The sequence below is a fragment of the Natrix helvetica genome, assembly GCF_964273705.1.
Source record: "Natrix helvetica genome assembly, chromosome: 1".
Classification (NCBI taxonomy): Eukaryota; Metazoa; Chordata; class Lepidosauria; order Squamata; family Natricidae; genus Natrix; species Natrix helvetica.
In genome coordinates, this window is record NC_138548.1 from 117,743,348 (window position 1) to 117,764,303 (window position 20,956).

Sequence of the window (20,956 nt, forward strand, 5' to 3'; positions counted from 1 at the left end):
AAGCACATAAAAATGCAAGTAGGAACATAGGAATCACCTTTGGTGGGAAGGTAACAGCGTTCCGTGCGCCTTCGGCGTTTAGTCATGCCAGCCACATGACCACGGAGACGTCTTCAGACAGCGCTCGCTTTTCAGCTTTGAAACGGAGATGAGCACTGCCTCCTAGAGTTGGGAACGACTAGCACATATGTGCGAGGGGAACCTTTACCTTTTTTTATCATACATAAATGTGGTGAGATTTAAATATCTTTCGGACTGTTGTAATAAGTTACTAACCATAACATTTGTGGATAAGGAAACATCTGATAAGTAGGAAGAGGAAAAGAAAACAAGCTGTACCAGCTTTCTCCTCCAGTAATAAATGGAAGAAAGATATCTGTATACAGATGATGCCTTCATTTCTACTCTTATTGTTGAATAATAATAATCCAAGAAAAGAAAGAGTTGTTGTCTTTGGTCTATGTTTCTGATCATAAAGTTGTCTTGAATATAGATTTTGTGTTTAATGAAGAACTTGTCTTCTTTTGATCACCCTGTTACATACCCCATCCATCTTGCCTTCCAAGCTGAACAATAGTACAATAAAAGTGAACAAACCATATAAAGCAATCCTATATATTCTGAATATATAAAAACAGCAGTACTTTTTAAAACAGTAACCGTGTTTTTTGAACTATAAGACACACCGGTGTATAAGACACACCAAAATTTCGAAGAGGTACCGTATTTTCAGAGTATAAGACGTACCTTTTTCCCTCAAAAAAGAAGAAGGTGAAAATCTGGGTGCGTCTTATACACGCAATACAGCATTTTTTTGCCTCCAGAAAGCCCGCCCCTTTGCAAAAATGGTCATGCAGAGCCTTTAGGGGGCTTCCAAAGTACTCCTGGGGGCTGGGGAAGCAAAAACAAGCAAAAAACAGGCCATTTTTTTTGCTAATTTCTGCTCCCCCAGCCTCCAGGAGCACTCTGAAAGCCTCCTAAAGGTTATGCATGTCCTTTTGGGGGCAAAAACTGGGCCCATTTTCATGAAAAACGGGCCATTTTGGGGAGGTCTGCAGAGTGCAAAAAAATTTTTTTTTAATTTGCCTCTTCAAAATCTTGGTGCGTCTTATACTCCGGTGTGTCTTATACTCCGAAAAACACGGTAAGTAAGAAAAACATTTTTGTCCTCCCCGACCCCCAGGAGCATTCTACAGGCTTCAGCAGGGCTGGGGGAAGGCAAAAACGCCCGATTTTTTGTCAAAATGGAGGCATTTTCCCATTCCCCCAGCCCTGCTGAAACCTGCAGAGTGCTTCTGGGGGGTGGGGGAAGGCAAAAATACCCCCATTTTTGCAAACAACAGCCAGTTTTTCACAAAAATGGGATGCGGGGTAGGGCTTCAGGAAGCCAAAAATGGCTGTATTCGGTGTATAAGACACACCAACATTTGCACGCTCTGTTGGGGGGGAAGGTGTCTTATACTCTGAAAAATTCGTAATAGCTCTTCAATAGTTATCTATTTAGTAGTTATATTTAAAATAGATATAAGAGCAGTATGATGTGCACAGATTGCAAATAGAGTACATTTAATCCATTATCATATTCTTGCAATGAAGTGCATCTGATGTGTAATTACTTGCTAGCTTCTACCAATGATCGTTTCCTTTACAATTTGCCGGTGTCTGCAAGGGATTTTGCATTTCTCTATTTTATAAATGCAATTTTCTGTTGAGAGATACAACAGATATGCTGTGGAGAGTTACATGTATATAATTTGTATTTGTTCCGTTTAGACACAGCATGCACACAGACAGACAAACAATGGGAGGAGGAATGTGTGTTGGATATATTGCCACTTTGAGTTATTTATAAAATAATAAACCTTGGAAATAAATGAAGCTACTTTGTCAGACTCTTGGTCTATATAACTCAATAGCATCTTTTCAGTTGGTTGCAGCTCACCCAAGCTGTGTTTTCTCAAGATATGGGGAGTTATTTTGGGAGATTTCTACAAGCAGTGCCTGTGTACTGTCACTAATCACACTTGGTACTTCTAATTGTTCATAATTTCTAAGAAAGGAGGTTTATTTAAATAGGGAAATCTATTTAAACTGATAGTAGCATTTCCAGATTGTTATTTATGCTGGGAAGTTCTTCAGAACTAAGAAAGAAGACAGTCACTGCATTTTTGGTACTGCTATGGAATTTGCCAGCTATGGAAGTTAAAATCTGGTCTGAACTGGCAAATGGGAAATGATGCTCGATTAAATTGGAATCTAAAAATAGAAACCTGCACAGCTGGAACTTCTGATATTTTGAGGCTCTATGTATTTGTATATTTGTATATGTGTAAGTATGTGGATTTTTCTTGTTGTATTTGCGTTAATCAACATAACTGTATCAAGACTGATACTGTATTGATCCATAAGCAGACACTCTCTTGGATAGAGGTAAGCCTTATAAGCTCATACAGAAAATCAGAACAAGATATTCAGCTACCAAAGTATTCCAGCGTAGGTCATTTGGAGCCCTTCAGATATAGTTGGACAACAACTACTCACTTTGCTCATCATTAGCAATGCTGGTTGAGACTACTGAAAGGTACAATATATCTAAAGCGCCACAGGTTCTTGTATGCCTTAACCATCCTTACACCCAGATAGATTTAATTCTCACTGGACATTACCAGCATTTCTCTTCTTCCTGTAGGCACTCCTGGACTTTAAAAGCAAAACTGTGTATTATGTTAAATATGCCTTAAAGTGGCTGTGCTCCCACTCTCCATTTTGCACAGCAAAAAATAGTTCATGCCTTTCTTCCAGCCAGAATCCAGAAATTATTGTCTCTCATACCCAGTATTTCTGGTGGACTACAAACAATGATAAAGCCATACCTTTCTTTCTTCCTGTTCTTCATCATCAAAGGTGAAACAGTGAGAATTCTGAGAAAGCAGAAATGAAAATTCATTGAAATGAATTAAGAAAATGATTTTCTCTAAACATAAGAGAATTTTTAAAACAAATGACAATCAATCAATTTCTTCCAAATACCTAGCTACTCAGATGCTAACCAATTAAATATTTAAGCTGAGTAAAGAAGAAAAAGAAACATAAGATGGATTATTACTTTCTAAGTAGCTTTATTAATTGGGGCAGTTATTTTCAAACCTATCTTTTTAAAAAATCTTTCTATGACTACTTGTTTTTTGAAGTAAACTCTAGGCACTGTAAACTATTTTGAGGCATATTCTAAGGTAAATAGTCAGCTCAAACACACACTGGCTTGACATTATAATTTAAATGTGGACCACATGACTACCAAACTTTTTATATCATTGCCCATAGGTTTGCCTCTCGTTATCTTTAGCCTGTAATGATCTCCCAGGGGCCCAGTTCATAAACTGGGATTTTGTCCAAATGTTCCGAAATGGCAAATACCTTCATCTTAATAGAAGTTTCTTCCCAATTGCCAATTATGTTCTGAAGAAGGGCATTTAAGCAACTTTTTCAGGTGTTTTATTTATTTAAATTGTATTCATACTATTATTTCATTTTGGAAGTCCCTTAATAAACTTCACTGCATTTGGCAATAGAAAGCATAAGTTGAAAGCCGTTTATTTATAAGGAGACTATATCTGTGTGCCTTTCTTGGTTACTGAAATCAGAGATTTCAGCTCTAGTATAATCCAAGAATTTTCATTTAGCATATTTTACCTCATAATTTTTAAAAATGTTTATTTATTTATTTATTTTATTTACTGAGCGCTTATAGACCGCCCCCTCTCCCGAAAGGGACTCGGGGCGGTGTACAGTCCATATCAGAAATACATCATAAAATAACTATAAAATTAAACAATTAAAATTATTAAATAGATAAATAGATACGAAGGAGGATAAAAAGGTTTAAAGAACTGTACGCTAAGTAAATAATTTAAAACCCCAACAAATATCCCATAAAATTAAATTTAAAAAACAATTTCCCTAAAAAACCAGTTAAGAAATATGTTTGCCAGGAGGTAGCAGTTATGATTATGCCAGGCCAGCCAATCGGAACAGGTGTGTCTTCAATTTTTGTCGGAAGGAGCGGAAGTCGGTGGTGGTTCTAATGTCGGGGGGGAGGTCATTCCAGAGGGTTGGGCCCATCACAGAGAAGGCCCTACTCCTTGGTGTCGCCCGTTGGCATTGCCTAGTGGACAGCACCAGGAGAAGCCCCTCCCTGTGAGAGTGAATTGGCCGCAGGGATGTGTGTGGGAGGATGCGATCCCGCAGGTAGCTAGGTCCTGTGCCATGGAGCGCTTTAAAGATGGTGATCAAAACCTTGAAACGCACCCGAAAAACCACAGGCAGCCAGTGCAGCTCGCGCAGGAGTGGTGTTATGTGGGAGTACCTAGTACTCCCCATGACAGCCCGCGCGGCTGCGTTCTGGACTAGCTGCAGTCTTCGGGCGCGTCCCAAGGGAAGCCCCATGTAGAGAGCATTGCAGTAGTCCAGGCGAGACGTCACCAGTGCATGAGTGACCGTGCGTAGGGCATCCCGGTCCAGAAGGGGGCGCAATTGGCGCACCAGGCGAACCTGGTGGAACGCCCCCCTTGCCACGGCTGCCACATGGTCGTCCATTGACAGCCGGGCATCTAGGATGACGCCCAAATTGCGCGCCCGTTCCACAGGGGGCAATTGTTCGCCCCCTATGGCCAGCGATGGAGTCAGCTGGCTGAACCGAGGTGCCGGTAGCCACAGCCACTCAGTCTTGGAGGGGTTGAGTTTGAGTCTGTTGTCCCCCATCCAGACCCCGACGGCTTCCAAAGATCGGGACATCACTTCGACAGCCTCGTTGGGGTGGTTTGGGGTTGAGATGTACAGCTGAGTATCATCAGCGTACAGATGATATTCAACCCCAAAACCACGGATGATCTCCCCCAGTGGCTTCACATATGCGTTGAACAGGAGGGGCGAGAGGACCGACCCCTGCGGCACCCCACAAGTGAGTGGCCTCAGGGTCGAACTCTGCCCCCCTGTCAACACACATTGCATCCGGTCGGAGAGGTAGGAGCCGAACCACCGCAAAACGGTGCCTCCGACTCCCATCCCCTCCAGCCGGCGCAATAGGGTACCATGGTCGATGGTATCAAAAGCCGCTGAGAGGTCTAATAGGACCAGGATAGAGGAACAACCTCTATCTCTGGCCCTCCAGAGATCATCAACCAACGCGACCAAGGCTGTCTCTGTGCTGTGCCCGGGTCGGAAGCCGGACTGGCGTGGGTCTAGATATTCGGATTCGTCAAGGTGTCACGGAAATTGCTGTGCCACCACATTCTCAACAACCTTCGCTAGAAAGGGAAGGTTGGAGACTGGACGATAATTAGCTAGCTCCGTTGGGTCAAGTGAAGGCCTCTTGAGTAAGGGCCTCACCACCGCCTCTTTCAAGGCAGTTGGTAAGGATCCCTCACCCAATGAGGCGTTCACCAGGCCCAGAAGCCAGCCTCGTGTCACCTCCCAGGATGCCAGTACCAGCCAGGAGGGACACGGGTCCATTGAACATGTGGTGGGTCACAGCCGTCCACGCAACCTGTCCAAATCCTCGAGGGCAACAGAGTCAAACTCCTCCCAGAATGCTCTCACAAGACTCACTGTTGACGGCTCGTCCGGTCCACTGGAGGGGGCCCATCCGCTCCGAATGTGGCAATTAAAGGCACTGATTTCTATTTCTATTCCTCCACAAATCTCCAGCTTGCAGTATCTTGAAAAAGTATGTCTGACATTGTTCTCAACAGACTACTGTAGCTTAGTTAGAAGCTATAAGCACATCAAGCAATCCATTCTCAGCTACTTTTGGGTGGTGACAGTTTGAAAGAGGAACATGGGCTACAACTGCTACTTTTAGAATTATATCAGGTCTTTTTGGAACAAGATATATTTCTCTGTTATTATTAACTAGGAAAGGAATTGCCATATGTTTTGCTTTATCTATTATGCAGTACCTTCTGGAGTTATCTGGCACAAATTCTTAGAAAGCCTCAGCATTAGCCTTTTTCCATATTGAGAGGTACCTATGAATCATTCATGTGTTTTCTGAGAATGGCATCTACCCACCACACACTGAGACTGATGGAGAAACATGTTCACAAAAGTCTCAACTTTTCTGTAGCGCAGCAATGAAACTACAATCACATTTTCTCTAAACAAAACTGTAAAAAACAATCGGTATCTGAAAAGAAGAGATAATCTGATATTTTATCCCTCAGAGTAAAAAGTATTTATATTATCATTACTGCAATTAAAGTTTTCACCAAGCTAAAACTTCCTGGTTGAGCATTTTGGACAAATCAGAGAAACAGAGCTCATTCTCTCACAGTATTTCCTGTTAGGGAGGTTCTATGGTCAACAATGTTAAAAAAAATTGCTTGAAGTTTCAGAGAACTCCTCCCAATTGATGGACAATGGCCAAATAGGTAGTATATAGGTAGTTTTTGACATACAACCATAATAGAGCCTGCCCATTATAGTTGTATGTCATGAAAGTCATTTGACCAACCTAATCTTATTACTTTTTTATAGCAGTTGTTAACCGAATCATCTTATGTGAAGTTTATAAAGTGTGGTCGTTGAGTGAATGTCACTGTTGTTAAGCTGCAATTGTTAAGCAAACCAATGGTTTGCTATGGGCGCCATTTTGCCAAAAATCAAAAGTGTAAAAGGTTTGGCAAAACATCATAAAGTACAGTCACATGAGTGTAGGAAGTTACAAACAATTATAAATGAATGGTTTGCTATGGGCGCCATTTTGCCAAAAATCAAAAGTGTAAAAGGTTTGGCAAAACATCGTAAAGTACAGTCACATGAGTGTAGGAAGTTACAAACAATTATAAATGAATGGTTTGCTATGGGCGCCATTTTGCCAAAAATCAAAAGTGTAAAAGGTTTGGCAAAACATCGTAAAGTACAGTCACATGAGTGTAGGAACTTACAAACAATTATAAATGCAGCTTTGTTGCTGAGTGCCCGAAGTTCAGTCATTGATTGCTAAGAGGACCTGATTATTGGATCTTTGAATCCAGATCATAAAGCACATTTATTGATGGGGTGGGCCTTTTATTGAGTTAGATGTAAGTTGAGGACTACCTGTATAGCAGCTTCATAGATGTGTATGAAGAGAATACAACTACCAATTGATATTCATATTCCTTCTAATTTTCCTCTATGAAAACAACATTTGGGGTTATTTGTATTACATACAGCTATTCTGAAAATCTGTTGCAGAGAAAGTCACAAAGAGGTACAGAGCAAAAATTATCCATGGTAAAATCATATATAAATCAATTCACAATTGCATATTCATTAGTTTGATTTCAAGTTCCTAGAAACGTTTAATACTGAAAGACATATTTCAGGTTGTGCAACATTTTGAAATAAGTCCGAGGGTGACTAAGTATAAACACTTAGCCTCACCACAACCATTTATTTTGTTTTATCAGTTGTTATATGAAAAGTTCCAAGGTTACGATAAATTTTATCTAAACCAGTAATAATCAACAGAATTATTTACATACACTATTTCCTAGGACTGTGTATTTGTGGATTTCATACACCTTTCTGTCACTTAGTTCTTTTTTTCCCTTTTTCGTCTGAAATGTTCTCTCCACTATTTCTCTGGCATGATTAATACTCTCACAAGAGCACACTTTCACTGTTGCATCCCAGCTGCATCGATTTTGAGAAAGGAAGGGAGAAAGTAACCCCAAATGGCTAGGTTAAAAGATTAATAACGAGAATATACTGCCCAATAATACAGGCAGATGAAACTGAAAGAAGCATCACAAGAACATCATTAAAACATGCAATGTGAATTCTTCAGCACTCCGTCAGGGTGCCTCAATTCCCAATGAAAACTCACCTCCTGGTTGTAGATCTGTAGCACCTTGAGGACAGTATCTTGCTTCCCATTTTCTACAGTCTCTAGCACAGCTTGGAGTGTCATGTCTGCCCAGAGGAACGGGGCCGACTGCAGTGTAATGTAGTAGAAGGCTTTGTGGCGTGGCTGGATATTTACTGATGCAAAGAGCCCTTGTTAAACAGCTGATGAGAAGAGGGAGGAACATTAGCGAGCCTAGCCACTCCAGGATGCCAAAGTACAAAGCAGATGGAAGCTCCCAGTAAAACCAGCCAGTAGCTTGCTATCTTGCTCACACACTAATCCTCTTCCTCTTTGGGCTTTTCAGCATTTAATAAATGTCCTTTGAGCAAAGCATTACCTAGCTAGCCTCCCCTTCCGCCAGTCGAGGATTACCTTAAAACAGATAACTGCATGATGTAGCTCCTCAAATCACCTCCTCCACCCATTGTCCTCATTTCTCTCTATAAATATAAAACAAAAGAAAAGAAATTCCCCTATGATAATAAAAGGATGCACTCCCAGCAAAACCACCCATATCTCCTTGCTGGATTCAGATGGTAATACATTTTCTGATAAAAAAAAAAACACTGGAGGTCTGAAAACGTACTAAAGCTGTGCTCACCAATCAGAGTATCTCTCAAACTGACTCATCCCTCAGATTCAAATCTCTGATCCTGCTTAGAAAACATGAGGTGGGGGGGTAACCTTTCCACCTTACGGCTTTAACTCTTTGATTGCCAAGTTCTCTGCATTTCTAGGTCCAACATTCAGTCTGTGTCACCACAAAGACAGTAGCTGTTTAAGAATGCAGATATATGTTTGTAACCCTCCAGTAGTCATGCTAATCACAGTGCATGTCACAGTATGTGATGGTAACAACTGTGACAGGGGAAGGGACTGGCAGGTTGTCAAGGCAGATGTTAGAAGAACTTGCCGCAATCATAATGCTTAACCTTATGATTTAAATCAGCCCCCCCCCCAAAAAAAAACTCTTCAGTTTTTGGATCCTTTCACAAAGTTTCAGATTGTTCATCAACCCTCAAATATTTATTATATGAAAATAATTTAATGAACACTGCTTTAACTAATAGTACTATGAATAACAACAAAAACAACAACAGACAGACAGACATCTGGCCCACAACACGTCTGACATCACTACATTGGAAAAGAAAAAATGTCTGGTTCATTGATATTGCAATATCAAGTGATGCATGAATTGAAGAGAAAAGGCTAGAAAAAAAACGAAATATCATGATTTACAAATTGAAGTTGAGCAATTGTGGAGAAAGAAATCAATGGTTGTACCAATAGTATTTAGGAGTCCCTGGAGCAATACCCAAAGCGCTGCCTAGATACATGGCAATCTAGACCTGAACCTTCTGACTTTGGGGGAAAAAAACCCACTCTACTTGGAATTGCCTGTGTACTTAGATGTTACCTTAACAGCTCTTAGGTCCTTGGTTAGGACCTGAATTGTTAAATTTTTACCTTTACCCAGACTGTGAGTCAAATTGAAGATTAAATAACAACAACACCTTGGACAATCCCAATGAGGATCTGGTGGTCAGGCCCCCTCATGCTGTACCCCCTAGCAGGAGGACCTTTAGCAAGTGCTCCCTAGTTCTCTGTGTAGGGAGGCATAAACTATTAGAGAATTTGTTGGGTACAAACCAGAACTGCAAAATATCATGAATGCTACTATTTCAGTCACTTCTCACTTTCTAAAGTGTTTGTCCTTCACAGTTTACATATCTGCTAAGGAAAACACCAGGCAACTCAGTTGCCACAGAAATGATGAAGTGTCTTTAAAATAAGTAAACTGCTTGTTGTTTTTTATTTGCAAATTTCAAGAATAGCATGGAATAACATTTAAACAAAGAAGAAGAATATGCCAAAATGTGTGCATCACAGAGCTACTGCCAGCAGTTCTGGCAAAAGGTTCCCCAAACCTTGGAACAATCTGTAGATTACAAATGCTTCATAGCCTTCCACAGTTGTTTAAAAAAGGACTTCATGGCATTCGCATCTAATTTGGCATATTTTTTAAGATGCTACAAAAAATTATGATCATACCATTTCAATACAATTTTTCAGATCTACAGTTTAGATTTGTTAACAGGTATAACTGATAAAAATTTCCAGTACAGTCCCAGGCATTACAATCAGCCAAGATGAGGAAAACTGTTCCTGTATATCATCTTAAATGTTTGTGTTTCACAGCTCTGTTATTGTTTTCTTGATTCATCCAAATCATTTTTGACCTACTTATCAGAAATTAAGAACCCATTTGCCTTCTAAATCCTCTGAAATCAATTTAGTAGCCTTTAGGAATTATGATTATGGTTTGAAAAGTCTCCACCACAATTATTCAACCAGATTACAGCATAAAAATAGGGAATTCTGTGGAGTGATTGTTCTCAATCTTTTCTTCACCATGGACCAAAGGACCAAAAACTCCCCTGATACAATTCATTCCCTTTACTGGAAATGGGGAAACAGAGGCCCACCAAGGGGAGGGGGGAGAGGGGGAGTTTGTTGGACAGCTGTCTGACTCTAAGGATCAGGAGAACAGTAGTACAGGTAGTCCTCAACTTACAACTACAATTGAGCCCAACATTTCTGTCGTTAACTGAAATATTTGTTATGTGAGTTTTGCCCCATTTTATCACCTTTCTTGTCATAGTTGTTAAGTGAATCACTTCAGTTGATAAGTTAGTAACCCAGTTGTTAAGTGAATCTGGTTTCACCATTGACTTTGCTCATCAGGTCACAAAAGGGGATCACATGACCTTGGGTCACAGCAACGGTCATAGGTATGAACCAGTTGCCAAGCATCTGAATTTTGATCACATGACCATGGGGATGCTGCAAAGGTTGTAACTTTGAAAAACAGGCATTGGTCACATTTTACAGTGATGTTGTATCTTTGGTCACTAAATGAACTGTTATAAGTCAAGAACTACCTGTACTTTTTCTAGTTAAGGAATTTTATTAAAGACACAAGCTTCATCTCATAAAGTGAGATGACTCCTTTTTATAAATCTACTAGTCCAAAAACATGCTACCCAACTCCTTTTTTTTGCCAAGTTTTTTGTTGCTATTGTTATTGCTATATTTGTTTGAATAAGTCATTATATACCAACATATAAATTGTACTTTATTTATTTAGTCTTATTATTCATAAAAAATAAAGCCATTCTATTTCTCTCTACATGTTTGGCCCAGGTTTCTTTATGCACAACAATGAATAGATTACAAATATGTTTATTTCTAGAACAAAGAGTACCTTCCTGTGCTCAACTCATATCCTGAAAGTCATAGAATTCATTACGAATTTCAGGATAAGAGTTGTTATAGATTGTGAACCAAGGTCCTTTATCTTACAGTACTTGTAACCAAGACTGAAACACTCTGACAAAAAGTGCACGGCATATCTTGCCACTAAATTTGTAGCAGTCACCTATAACTCTCTTCAGATTTTCTTTTGAAAAAAATAAAACATTTTGTAAAAAGTTTTCAGGGTTTTTTTTAAATTTCGATTTGCAAACTGAATATAGTGGAACACTGAAAAACAGACAAGATCTTTACACAAAGATGAATTGACAAATTGGAAAACTGTAAGGTTAGAACCAGGTATGTTCAGACCCGTTGAGCAGTGTTACTGCTACCTACCTAGCGAGACTCCTTCAAAATTCAACAAGATTCCTTTGAAAACATTCACACACTCCTCCACCATCCATTCATGCACTCTTCTTAGCATAATAGATAATTGATTTAAAATGTATTGTGCGAATAGCCTTTTTATACACTATCAGTATTTTTAATTAGTAAGAATAGAGGACAAACACCTTTTCAGTCTAAATTCCATTCTAGCCAGCACCAGTGTCCTGGATTTAAAACTGTAAATTTAAGAATAAAGCTCATTAGAAGCAAAAAACAAAAATTACCTTCCTTATAGCACTGCTATTTTTGTGTGCAGTCATTTAGCAACATTTTTTCCCCGTTTTTTTGAATGAAGCAACTACCCTACCTTCCCTCAATCCTCCTAATGCAATTTTCGAATGAGAAGACACTGGTGTTGTTTTCTTTTTCCTGGATAATCTCACTAGCAGAAAAACAGAGGGAGAAGTGGGGAATTGTAATGCAGGGTTACTGATCCAGAAATTATAGCAAAGAAAGAATTGACCTCTAGGGAGCTCCGCCCCTTTAACAAGCTTTCCTACAGCTGCAGCTACTGTGCAGCTACCCAAGGCTGATGGGAAAGTTTCATACAAAACTACACAGAAATAAAATCTAAATCATGGCAATGAACAGACTGCCAGCTGTATCCAACTGGATCTTGATTCAGAGACAACATTAAGTACATGAGAAGGCACCCAAAAGAATAAAAGTTCAGACAAAGATTTGAATTTTTAGCTTTAGAGACAACAGACTGTAATTCTTCAGAAGGTATAATACAATACAATAGTAGAGTTGGAAGGGACCTTGGAGGTCTTCTAGTCCAACCCCCTGCCTAGGCAGGAAACCCTATACCGTTTCAGACAAATAGCTATCCAACATCTTCTTAAAGACTTCCAGTGTTGGGGCATTCACAACTTCTGGAGGCAAGCTGTTCCACTGATTAATTGTTCTAACTGTCAGGAAATTTCTCCTCAGTTCTAAGTTGCTTCTCTCCTTGATTAGTTTCCACCCATTGCTTCTTGTTCTACCCTCAGGTGCCTTGGAGAATAGTTTGACTCCCTCTTCTTTGTGGCAACCCCTGAGATATTGGAATAATGCTATCATGTCTCCCCTAGTCCTTCTTTCTCTTAAGCTAAACATACCCAGTTCCTGCAACCGTTCTTCATATGTTTTAGTCTCCAGTCCCCTAATCATCTTTGTTGCTCTTCTCTGCACTCTTTCTAGAGTCTCCACATCTTTTTTACATCGTGGCGACCAGAACTGAATGCAGTATTCCAAGTGTGGCCTTACCAAGGCATTATAAAGTATGTGAGAATTGTGTCAAAATCATCGGTGACAGAACATACAGGTAGTCCTCGACTTATGAACATAATTGAGCTCAAAATTTTTGTTGCTAAGTGAGACATTTGTTAAGTGAATTTTGCCCCATTTTACGACCATTCTTGCCACAATTGTTAAGTGAATCACTGCAGTTGTTAAATTGTTAACACGGTTGTTAAGTGAATCTGGCTTTCCCCTTGACTTTGTCAAAAGGTCGCAAAAGGTGATCACATGATCGTGAGACACTGCAACGGTCATAAATGTGAGCCAGTTTACAAGTGTCTTAATTTTGGTCACGTGATCATGGGGATGCTGCATTGGTTGTAAACATGAAAAACAGTCATAAGTCACTGTTTTCAGTCCTGTTGTGACTTTGAACAGTCACTAAATGATCTGTTGCAAGTCGAGGACTACCTGTGATTCTTGTAAAGACATTGATATAAAATCTTAGTAGAAGGAGTCAAGAATCACTACTACCTTATGACTCTGTAGATGTGGATATGTTATGGCCTCTGGGCCACATCTGGCCCTTTGGCTGTCCCTGTCCTGCCCACATGAAGTCAGTCAGAAACTATAAATCAAGTACAAATGAGTATACACAATGTACGCAATACCACTGCGTAGCTTTTACTTTGGAAGTGACTATTCTTTTTTCAATTTATCTGTGGATGTTTGTGTGGGTGCCTATGCACTTTCACAGCACTATTGGTGCCTGCACAACAATCCTTTTTTTCATATGGCCCCTTGGGAAAATTAATTGCCAATGTAGCACAAGGCTTCTTTAAACTGTGTTCTGACCTAGGCTTCCTTAACAAGCATGAAGCAGAGTCTTGGTCCTGGCAAAATCTATTTTATTTACACGACTGTGAATTCCTTTCATTCACAGTCAGCAAGGCTTGGCAAACAGTCTTTCAGAGGAATATTTATCAACACAAACCTTATCTCACTTGGTGAGCTGCCAGATAACTAGTTTCCAAACACAGGGCAAGGCAACGCTTGGCACAGTCTCTTATAGTCACAAATAGAACTTTCCACTCTTGAAATGACGAAAGAAGCAAATTGTTTCCTGCAAAAGCCCCCTCCCCGTTCGCTCCTCTTTTGTTTCCTATGGGAGGGGCCAATCAACTCCAAGGTCTGGCTTTACTCTGAAGTCGACCCTGCTTTCTTAGTTGTTCTTGTCTTCTGGCAGCTCTGCGCATGCATACACTGGGAACAGGCTCCAGCTGTTCCTCTGCCTCACTGCTGTCTAGCTCCCTCTCTGCCTCTCAATGCAGAGCCCTCATCTGAGCTTCCCTCAGCCCCTAGGACTGGCCCATATTCCTCCCCAACCTCCTCACTGTCTGACCCTGCTGCCAGCTCCGCTTGCCGGCGGTGGGCCACAACAAGCTGATCTCTTTTTGATAGGTATGCAGAGGAGAGAGAATTGATTTTATCATTATTTCAATTCCACTACCCTTCATCCACATTACATGTTGGCTTCATGTTACACTAGGTTCAAATGCATTTACCCAACTACATAAGGAATTCATTTACATATAGGAATGGGGCATCACAAACAAGAACTTCCCCATTTCACATCAGCTTCCTTATAACCCTAGTTATAAGGATCTAGTTATTGGTAAAGAAGTGCCCAAAAATCTAGCTACATCTCTGGGAATTTGAATACTGGTTTATTTTAATGTTTTATTGCAACGTTGCATCTCCATAACAATTCATCTGAGTTTGGCAAGCCTTGTCTCTATAAATTTTTATCCTTTTCAGGAAACTGTCTCCTATCATTTCTCCTTTTATTTTGATCCTAACAGAATCATTTTCCTTCTACCTTACATGCAAGTTTAAGACAAAAAGCTCATTTCTGTGATTCTGTTAAAAGTTTGAAAATAACTTAATTAAGACAGGTTCAGAGTAACAGATTATAAGTGTTAAAAATTACTTCAGGATTATATTTGAAATTATTGACTTACATCTATGACAGAGGAGCTACAGCTACATCTTATTAGCATTCCTTTTGTGACCTTTGCATTCAGTTTTGCATTTTGGGAAAGGAGCAGAAGATGGATTTTTAAAAGGTAATATAAATATTCTATACCTTATAAATACTTGCATCCATTTCACCCCTTAAAACTTTTGAACATCCCTTTCAAATCAGACTTAATCCTATCTAACATTTGGAATATGGGCCTCTTGAATATATTCACGTTTGAATAAGTGTTTGATCTTTTTTGTTTTTTAAATCATTGATGCTGCTTTTCACATAATATACAAATCGCTGTAATAAAATTGGCTCATTGACGACAGTTATTTTCCCCTTCTGCTGAGCAACGCACCTGCTACTGCTGTACTACCATATTTACATGTGACACCTGGGCATTCTTGCTTGCTAAGATAAAAAATATTATTTATTGCCAGCACTTTCGTAAGTGGTTTTGTAAAAGAACATCATTCAACCATCTAAATCTCAAGCAGCATTGCAACTAGAACAAGATATTGGGAACAGATGTTAGGACTTCTGTAGGCCAACTTATTCCAAAGGAGATTTGCTTTGCAAGTGAGAGAAGCAAATTGCATTTGATTTCTGTCACAATATCTTAACATAGGTAAAGGTTTCCCCTGTCCAGTCACTTCTGACTCCAGGGGACGGTGCTCATCTCAGTTTCTTAGCCAGGTAGCCAACATTGTCTGAAGACCTTTTCTGTGGTCATGTGGCCAAGGCACCCAGAATGCTGTTACTTCTCATTTAAATGGTACCTCTTTATTTATTCACATATACATACTTTCAAACTTCTAGGTGAGCAGGAGCTGGGGAAATAACAGGAGCTCACCCTGTCGCACGGCACTTGGGTCTTGAACCCAGGCTGCCAACTTTCCAGTTGACAAGCTCAAGGTCTTTAACTTCTGGGCCACTGTGCCCCCACCTTAACGTAACATGTGAAACTACTCATCATTTTTTTAAAAATGCAGATTTAGTAAACTAGGTTGTGACTGTTTTTTGATCAATTAGCTATGTGCCATCAAAGTCAACATCATCTCTAAGCAACCAACAGTTTCTCCAGGATGACCATAGCTATCTTCACCAATAATAAAAGCACAAAAAGAACATGTAAGGGCAGAGGAAATGAGAAGGGAAGATCATTTTAGATGCTGACCTATGGAGCTCTATTAGGTCACTCAGTTTATGCTCAAAAATTTCCTAGATGGAAGTAATTGAAGCAGTATACCGGTAATTATGTCTTCACACTTCCACACAAAGGCAGTAGTTGACGGGTTTGGCATTCAAAGCTATATACCTGCAGACACTTACTTTCCTAAAAGAAATATTTCTTTCTTTTATCTGTACAATACAGAACAGATGTGACTATATGAAACATGCAAGTATGGGGCACTATTAGCTTGCGCTGTTCATGGAAAGAAACTGGAGAGAATTTCCAGCTTTCCCCGAACATGGGGAGTACCCAGATAGCTACCACTTCAACTTTCCCCACTGATGGAAAATGGGACCTTTGCCAATAAAATGATGCCCCCATTGAAACTGTGATCTGGACTTCCTTTTTTCCTTCCCTCCACACACTGAACTCCAATGCAAATTTTTAATCAAAAATCTTTTCCGCAATTAAAAAAAACTGATGCCACCAGAACAATGGGTTGTTAAATCATGAACAGTAACCCTTGTTTATGACCCTGCACATTTGCCAAAACCCTAGGAAGCTGAAGCCTGGTTTACCCAACTAAGGCACTGTTAAACCAACACTGAACCGTAAACCAAGTAACGCCAGGTTGAGTCGGCTAATGGGTCAATGCGTCGTGGGAAGACCATCATTTCGTATTTAGTCCGCCGCTAACAATGCACGAGAAGCCCTGGGTTGCTGCTTATTCTCCTTCCCTGATGGCACCGAGACCGGGAAGGGAGGGGGAGCAGAGAAAAGGGGGGAGACTATACTTAAGCCCCCCGAGAGCAGAAGTTACCTACGTTGCGTAATAAAGAAGGTCGCCCGCAGCATTTCTCTGCCTGGGGCTGAAACTCCAAAGGCGCTCCAGAGGGGAGCTTCCCCTTCGGCTCCCGAGACAGACGGGCGTTCGGCGTGCCGGGCTAGCTGCGTCCTTCTCAGCCCCGCTTGCCTGAACGCTCGCGGCCGCTTCCTATTACAGGCTAGCCCTCCCTTCGTTCACACGCCCCCGCCAACGTCAGGCTTCCTCGGCCAAAGAGCCCGCCTTCCCCGAAAGACCTACCCGCGGCTGCAGCCGGGCCCAGAGCCCTCCTCCTTCCCGCCCACCAAAACAAACCTCTGCTTCTCGGAGGGCGGAGCAGGACACGGAGGGACACGGAGGCAGGAAGCGGCCATGGCGGACTGGGGCCGAGGTGAGTGCAAAAAAAAGGGGGAGGAAGAGGAGACGAGGAAAGAGCGAGTGGCTGCCGCGGCTCTCCTTTTCTTCATTGCCTTGGCAGGTTAATTAGCTTTGGAAGAGAAGAGGGGTGCAAAATAAGGAAGGTGTGTTCTCGAGCCATCCTCTTCTTAGAGGTCTCTCCATTCCTTTCGCATTACTCCAGCCTTTTTGGGGATAGAGACGGGCATCATCGGCTATGGAACATCTGGCTGGCAGCTGGCTGGAGGGAATGTCCTCCGGGAAGAACAGCTGCCTTCTCTGTTCTCTTCTCTCCGTCGCCACCACGCTAGCTTTTCTGCTTTCACTTAAAAGATCTTGGTTGGTGCCGAAGAAAGGCAATAGTAAAATACAGAATAACAGAGTTGGAAGGGATCTTGGAGGTCTTCTAGTCCCAACTCCCTGCCCAAACAGGAGACCATATGAAATGGTGCTAGGATACACCGGTATGTGGAACTGGGCAGGCTTTGTTGGCATAGCCATTTGAAACTTTTATCTTTTTACAAAAGTATTTATTTTGGAACTCTGCCAGCTCAATAACATTTTGAATCTGGAATTTGGGGGAAATGTTCCCTGTGTGTGTGAAATTCTCTAGAGATCTGTAGGTAACTCACTGTTTGTCCTCTTCTACGAACTCCTACATGTATTCTTAGTTAAGTTCTTAACTTATGACTTTTTTTCTTTTGCAGGTCCAAACACAAATGCGGTGGATGATATGTTAGATGTGGAAAATAAGCGCATGACAGAAAATCTGGCCACTAAAGTCACCCGTCTAAAATCGGTTGGTAGCTCACTCGATCTGTTAGTTTTTCACTGCTAGCTTATTTTAATCAGTTTTCTATGCTGGATTTCCCCCCATCCTCCCTATATTGCTATTGAAGAAATGAAAATTGTAATTTTGATAAATCTTTTCCAAAATCAGTATTATTACTAAAATATATCAAAGATGAGAATGTTAAAAACAATATTTTTTCTTTTTTAAAATCTAGCTTGCATTGGACATTGACAAAGATGCTGAGGATGAAAACAGATACCTGGATAATATGGTAAAGAACTATTTGCAATTCATGTGGAATTATTAGTGAAACCTTCCATATACTTGTGCCCTCATCCTGTGAAGGATGAGTTATGTAATTCAATACATTTGAGTGATATAAAAACACGATTTTGTGAGAAGATTGTACCAATCATATTTAAATAAGTTACTGCTATTAAACTTTCTTTCTTCCTGGCAATTTTCATCATTTTGTCTTCATTCCAAAGCAAAAAAAACCAACAACAACCCAATGTATTTTATCATGCCATGGAGTTCCCAGAGATGTATGTTTGTGTGCGCTACTTTTCTAAAATAAGACAAATATGACCCTTTGGTGTCCTGGTATCGGGAACTGCTTTGTGTAGTCAAATTGGTGGAGTCAATTTCAGAAGGATTTCCTATATATAAACATTTCCATGTATGCAACTACAAATCATGTATAGGATATTGTATATTATAAAAACAAGTGGTCTGCAATTATGGGTTTCTTATGCTGGTAAATCACAACCAGTCATGGCAGCTGTGGCTTGTAATTTTATTTATTTATTTATTGAATTTATATTGCCTCCTATTTGCCCATGGTGACTCAAGGCGGCTTACAGAATATAAAACCACATTTAAAACAATAAAACCTATCAAACAGAAACAAATTATTATAATACAATATAACAAAATCACCCCCCACCCCGCGACAGCAGATCACAAGAGCCATTTAATGGGCTCCATCCCACTCTGGGTTCCCCAAACCCGCTGGCAGAACCAGGTCTTCAACGCCTTCTGGAAGACAATTAGAGTGGGGGCTATTCTAATGGGGAATGATGTTCCAAAGAGAGGGAGCTACCACGGAGAAGGCCCTTCTTCTGGGTCCCACCAGGTGTATCTCCCTCGGGGATAGGACCCACAACATTCCCTGCCTCCCGGCTCTGATGGGTTGGGTGGATGTGACCAGGAAGAGACGGTCCCTCAGATAACCTGGTGCCAAACCATGATGGGCTTTAAAGGTGACACCCAGCACCTTGAATTGCATCAGGAAGCAAATCGGCAACCAATGCAGCTCCCACAGGAGAGGTGATACGTATGCACCCCGGGGTCTATTTCATGCACACTTTATATTATCTTTTGTAATATTTTTGCATATGATATGTTCTGTTCATCACACTGTAAGATTTACGTTTAATAGTCTGTTCATTATTAATAAAAACTAATGATGGACCTCAAACGTAATTCTTCTATTGGATAAATTGTGAGGATAGATAATATTAGAAAATTCATAGTGAAAAATACTGCAGCATCACTATAGTATTACATTGAGAATGTTGCCAATGTAAGAAGTATGTTTGCGTATGTCTACAATTTAATTGATTTGATCTAGGAGCCGTCCAACTGAAGAATGACTAGGTTGCTCACAATACAATGGAGGAAATAAAAACACAATTCTAAAAGACAAAACCAGAAGAGCAAGGAAGAAAAGGAACAAGATAGTTGATAGAATTTCCCTTTCAAATATTTAACAGTTTAATTAATCTTTTCTTTAAATGAGAATGAAAAAAATCTCTCAGATTGATTCTACATTTTCTTGACTATTTTGAGCAATGGGATATCTATTCTATAATGCATTACAGTTATCTTGTTTTTTGTTTTTGTTTTAGGATTCTGATTTTATGAGTGTGACAGGTCTTCTCACAGGAAGCGTGAAGCGTTTCTCTACCATGACTCGGTCAGGAAGGGACAACCGCAAGCTTCTCTGTTATGTTTCTGGTGGACTGGTTCTTGTCTTCTTCATCTTGTATTATTTGGTAACGAGAACACGAACTTGAGGGAAATTGTTAAAGTTTTGTACTGGATGTTAGTTGAAGGAAAAATGTGGTAATGGAAAATGGAGCTGTGGATGACCGTCAGATGTGTATCTTGGGAAGTATTTAAATTTTCACAGTAACCCAGAAGCTCCTTTATGAACTACAGGATGATCCCTCCATTTGGAACTCATCTTTTTTCTTTAAAGGGGATATGATGTTGTCTCTCTCTACTTGAAAGTTCAAATGCAACACAATTCACTGAAATGAAGTCTCTTTCTCTCAGCCCCTGTATTAGCTTGCTGTCTTTTCTTGGTGAAAGAGAAAGCGTGTTGGTGATTTGCTTCCTGCAGTTTATGGTTCAGTAGAAAAATCCTGACAATGTTTAGTAAAAATATTCTAATGCCCAGTTTAAAGGGGGGAAATGGTTGCTTAAAAGACAGATGTTGGAGTGTGTGCATTTTTTGGAAGTAGTCTGTCACATTGGAATGTCTTTTAAAGGAAAATTGCTTTATCACTTTTTGGATAAACCAGCAGCTATAAACAATGATCCTTGATTGTTAACTCTCAGAGGTGTGTAGAACAACAGAGTTGGACTTAAAGCACTCACAAAACAGAAAACACCTTGAATATATGACCACGTTATTTCTGCTTTTTTCCCCCTGTCCATTCTAAATAATCGCTTAACTGATTTGCCAGTTTTGAGTTGTACTAACCATGTAGTAAGTTAATGTATCCTCATTTTTTAAACTTTGTCCAAATCAACCTTAAGGTTCTTTTTTAATTTGATGTATTGGTTCTAGATTAAAAATTCAATTTTATGCATATTTTCCTAGATTGTATTTTATTGACTTCAATAAGATTTATTTTTGA

General features: G+C 40.2%; 2 protein-coding genes across 6 annotated transcripts in view; one reads left to right on the top strand and one right to left on the bottom strand.

Annotated features, from left to right (window-relative positions):
• The window catches only part of RIC8A (RIC8 guanine nucleotide exchange factor A), a 39,849-nt gene extending 22,846 nt beyond the window's left edge, over positions 1-17,003 (bottom strand). The window contains exons 1-4 of one of the 5 annotated variants that reach the window (XM_081936917.1): positions 16,842-17,003; positions 8,264-8,331; positions 7,871-8,052; positions 2,874-2,921 (exon numbers count right to left, since the gene is read on the bottom strand). In XM_081936917.1, the coding sequence (XP_081793043.1) occupies positions 2,874-2,921; positions 7,871-7,954 (132 nt within the window). In that variant the 5' untranslated portion in view covers positions 7,955-8,052; positions 8,264-8,331; positions 16,842-17,003. Of the gene's footprint in view, positions 1-2,873; positions 2,922-7,870; positions 8,053-8,263; positions 8,332-16,837 lie in introns of all 5 variants that reach the window. The other 4 variants (XR_014173941.1, XM_081936915.1, XM_081936916.1 and 1 more) reach the window with 4 other exon arrangements.
• Positions 17,004-17,085: 82 nt separating this feature from the next.
• BET1L (Bet1 golgi vesicular membrane trafficking protein like) lies at positions 17,086-20,910 on the top strand. The gene is made up of 4 exons (XM_081936928.1): positions 17,086-17,231; positions 17,944-18,035; positions 18,244-18,300; positions 19,940-20,910. The coding sequence occupies exons 1-4, from the start codon at positions 17,213-17,215 to the stop codon at positions 20,105-20,107; spliced, it is 336 nt and encodes a 111-aa protein (XP_081793054.1). The 5' UTR covers positions 17,086-17,212; the 3' UTR covers positions 20,108-20,910.
• Positions 20,911-20,956: the final 46 nt, after the last annotated feature.

Bases quoted from the DNA above. Each gene is read 5' to 3' on its own strand.
- BET1L (XM_081936928.1), top strand. The intron at 18,036-18,243 runs GTTGGTAGCTCA...TTTAAAATCTAG, and splicing joins AAGTCACCCGTCTAAAATCG to CTTGCATTGGACATTGACAA. The intron at 18,301-19,939 runs GTAAAGAACTAT...TTTTTGTTTTAG, and splicing joins ACAGATACCTGGATAATATG to GATTCTGATTTTATGAGTGT.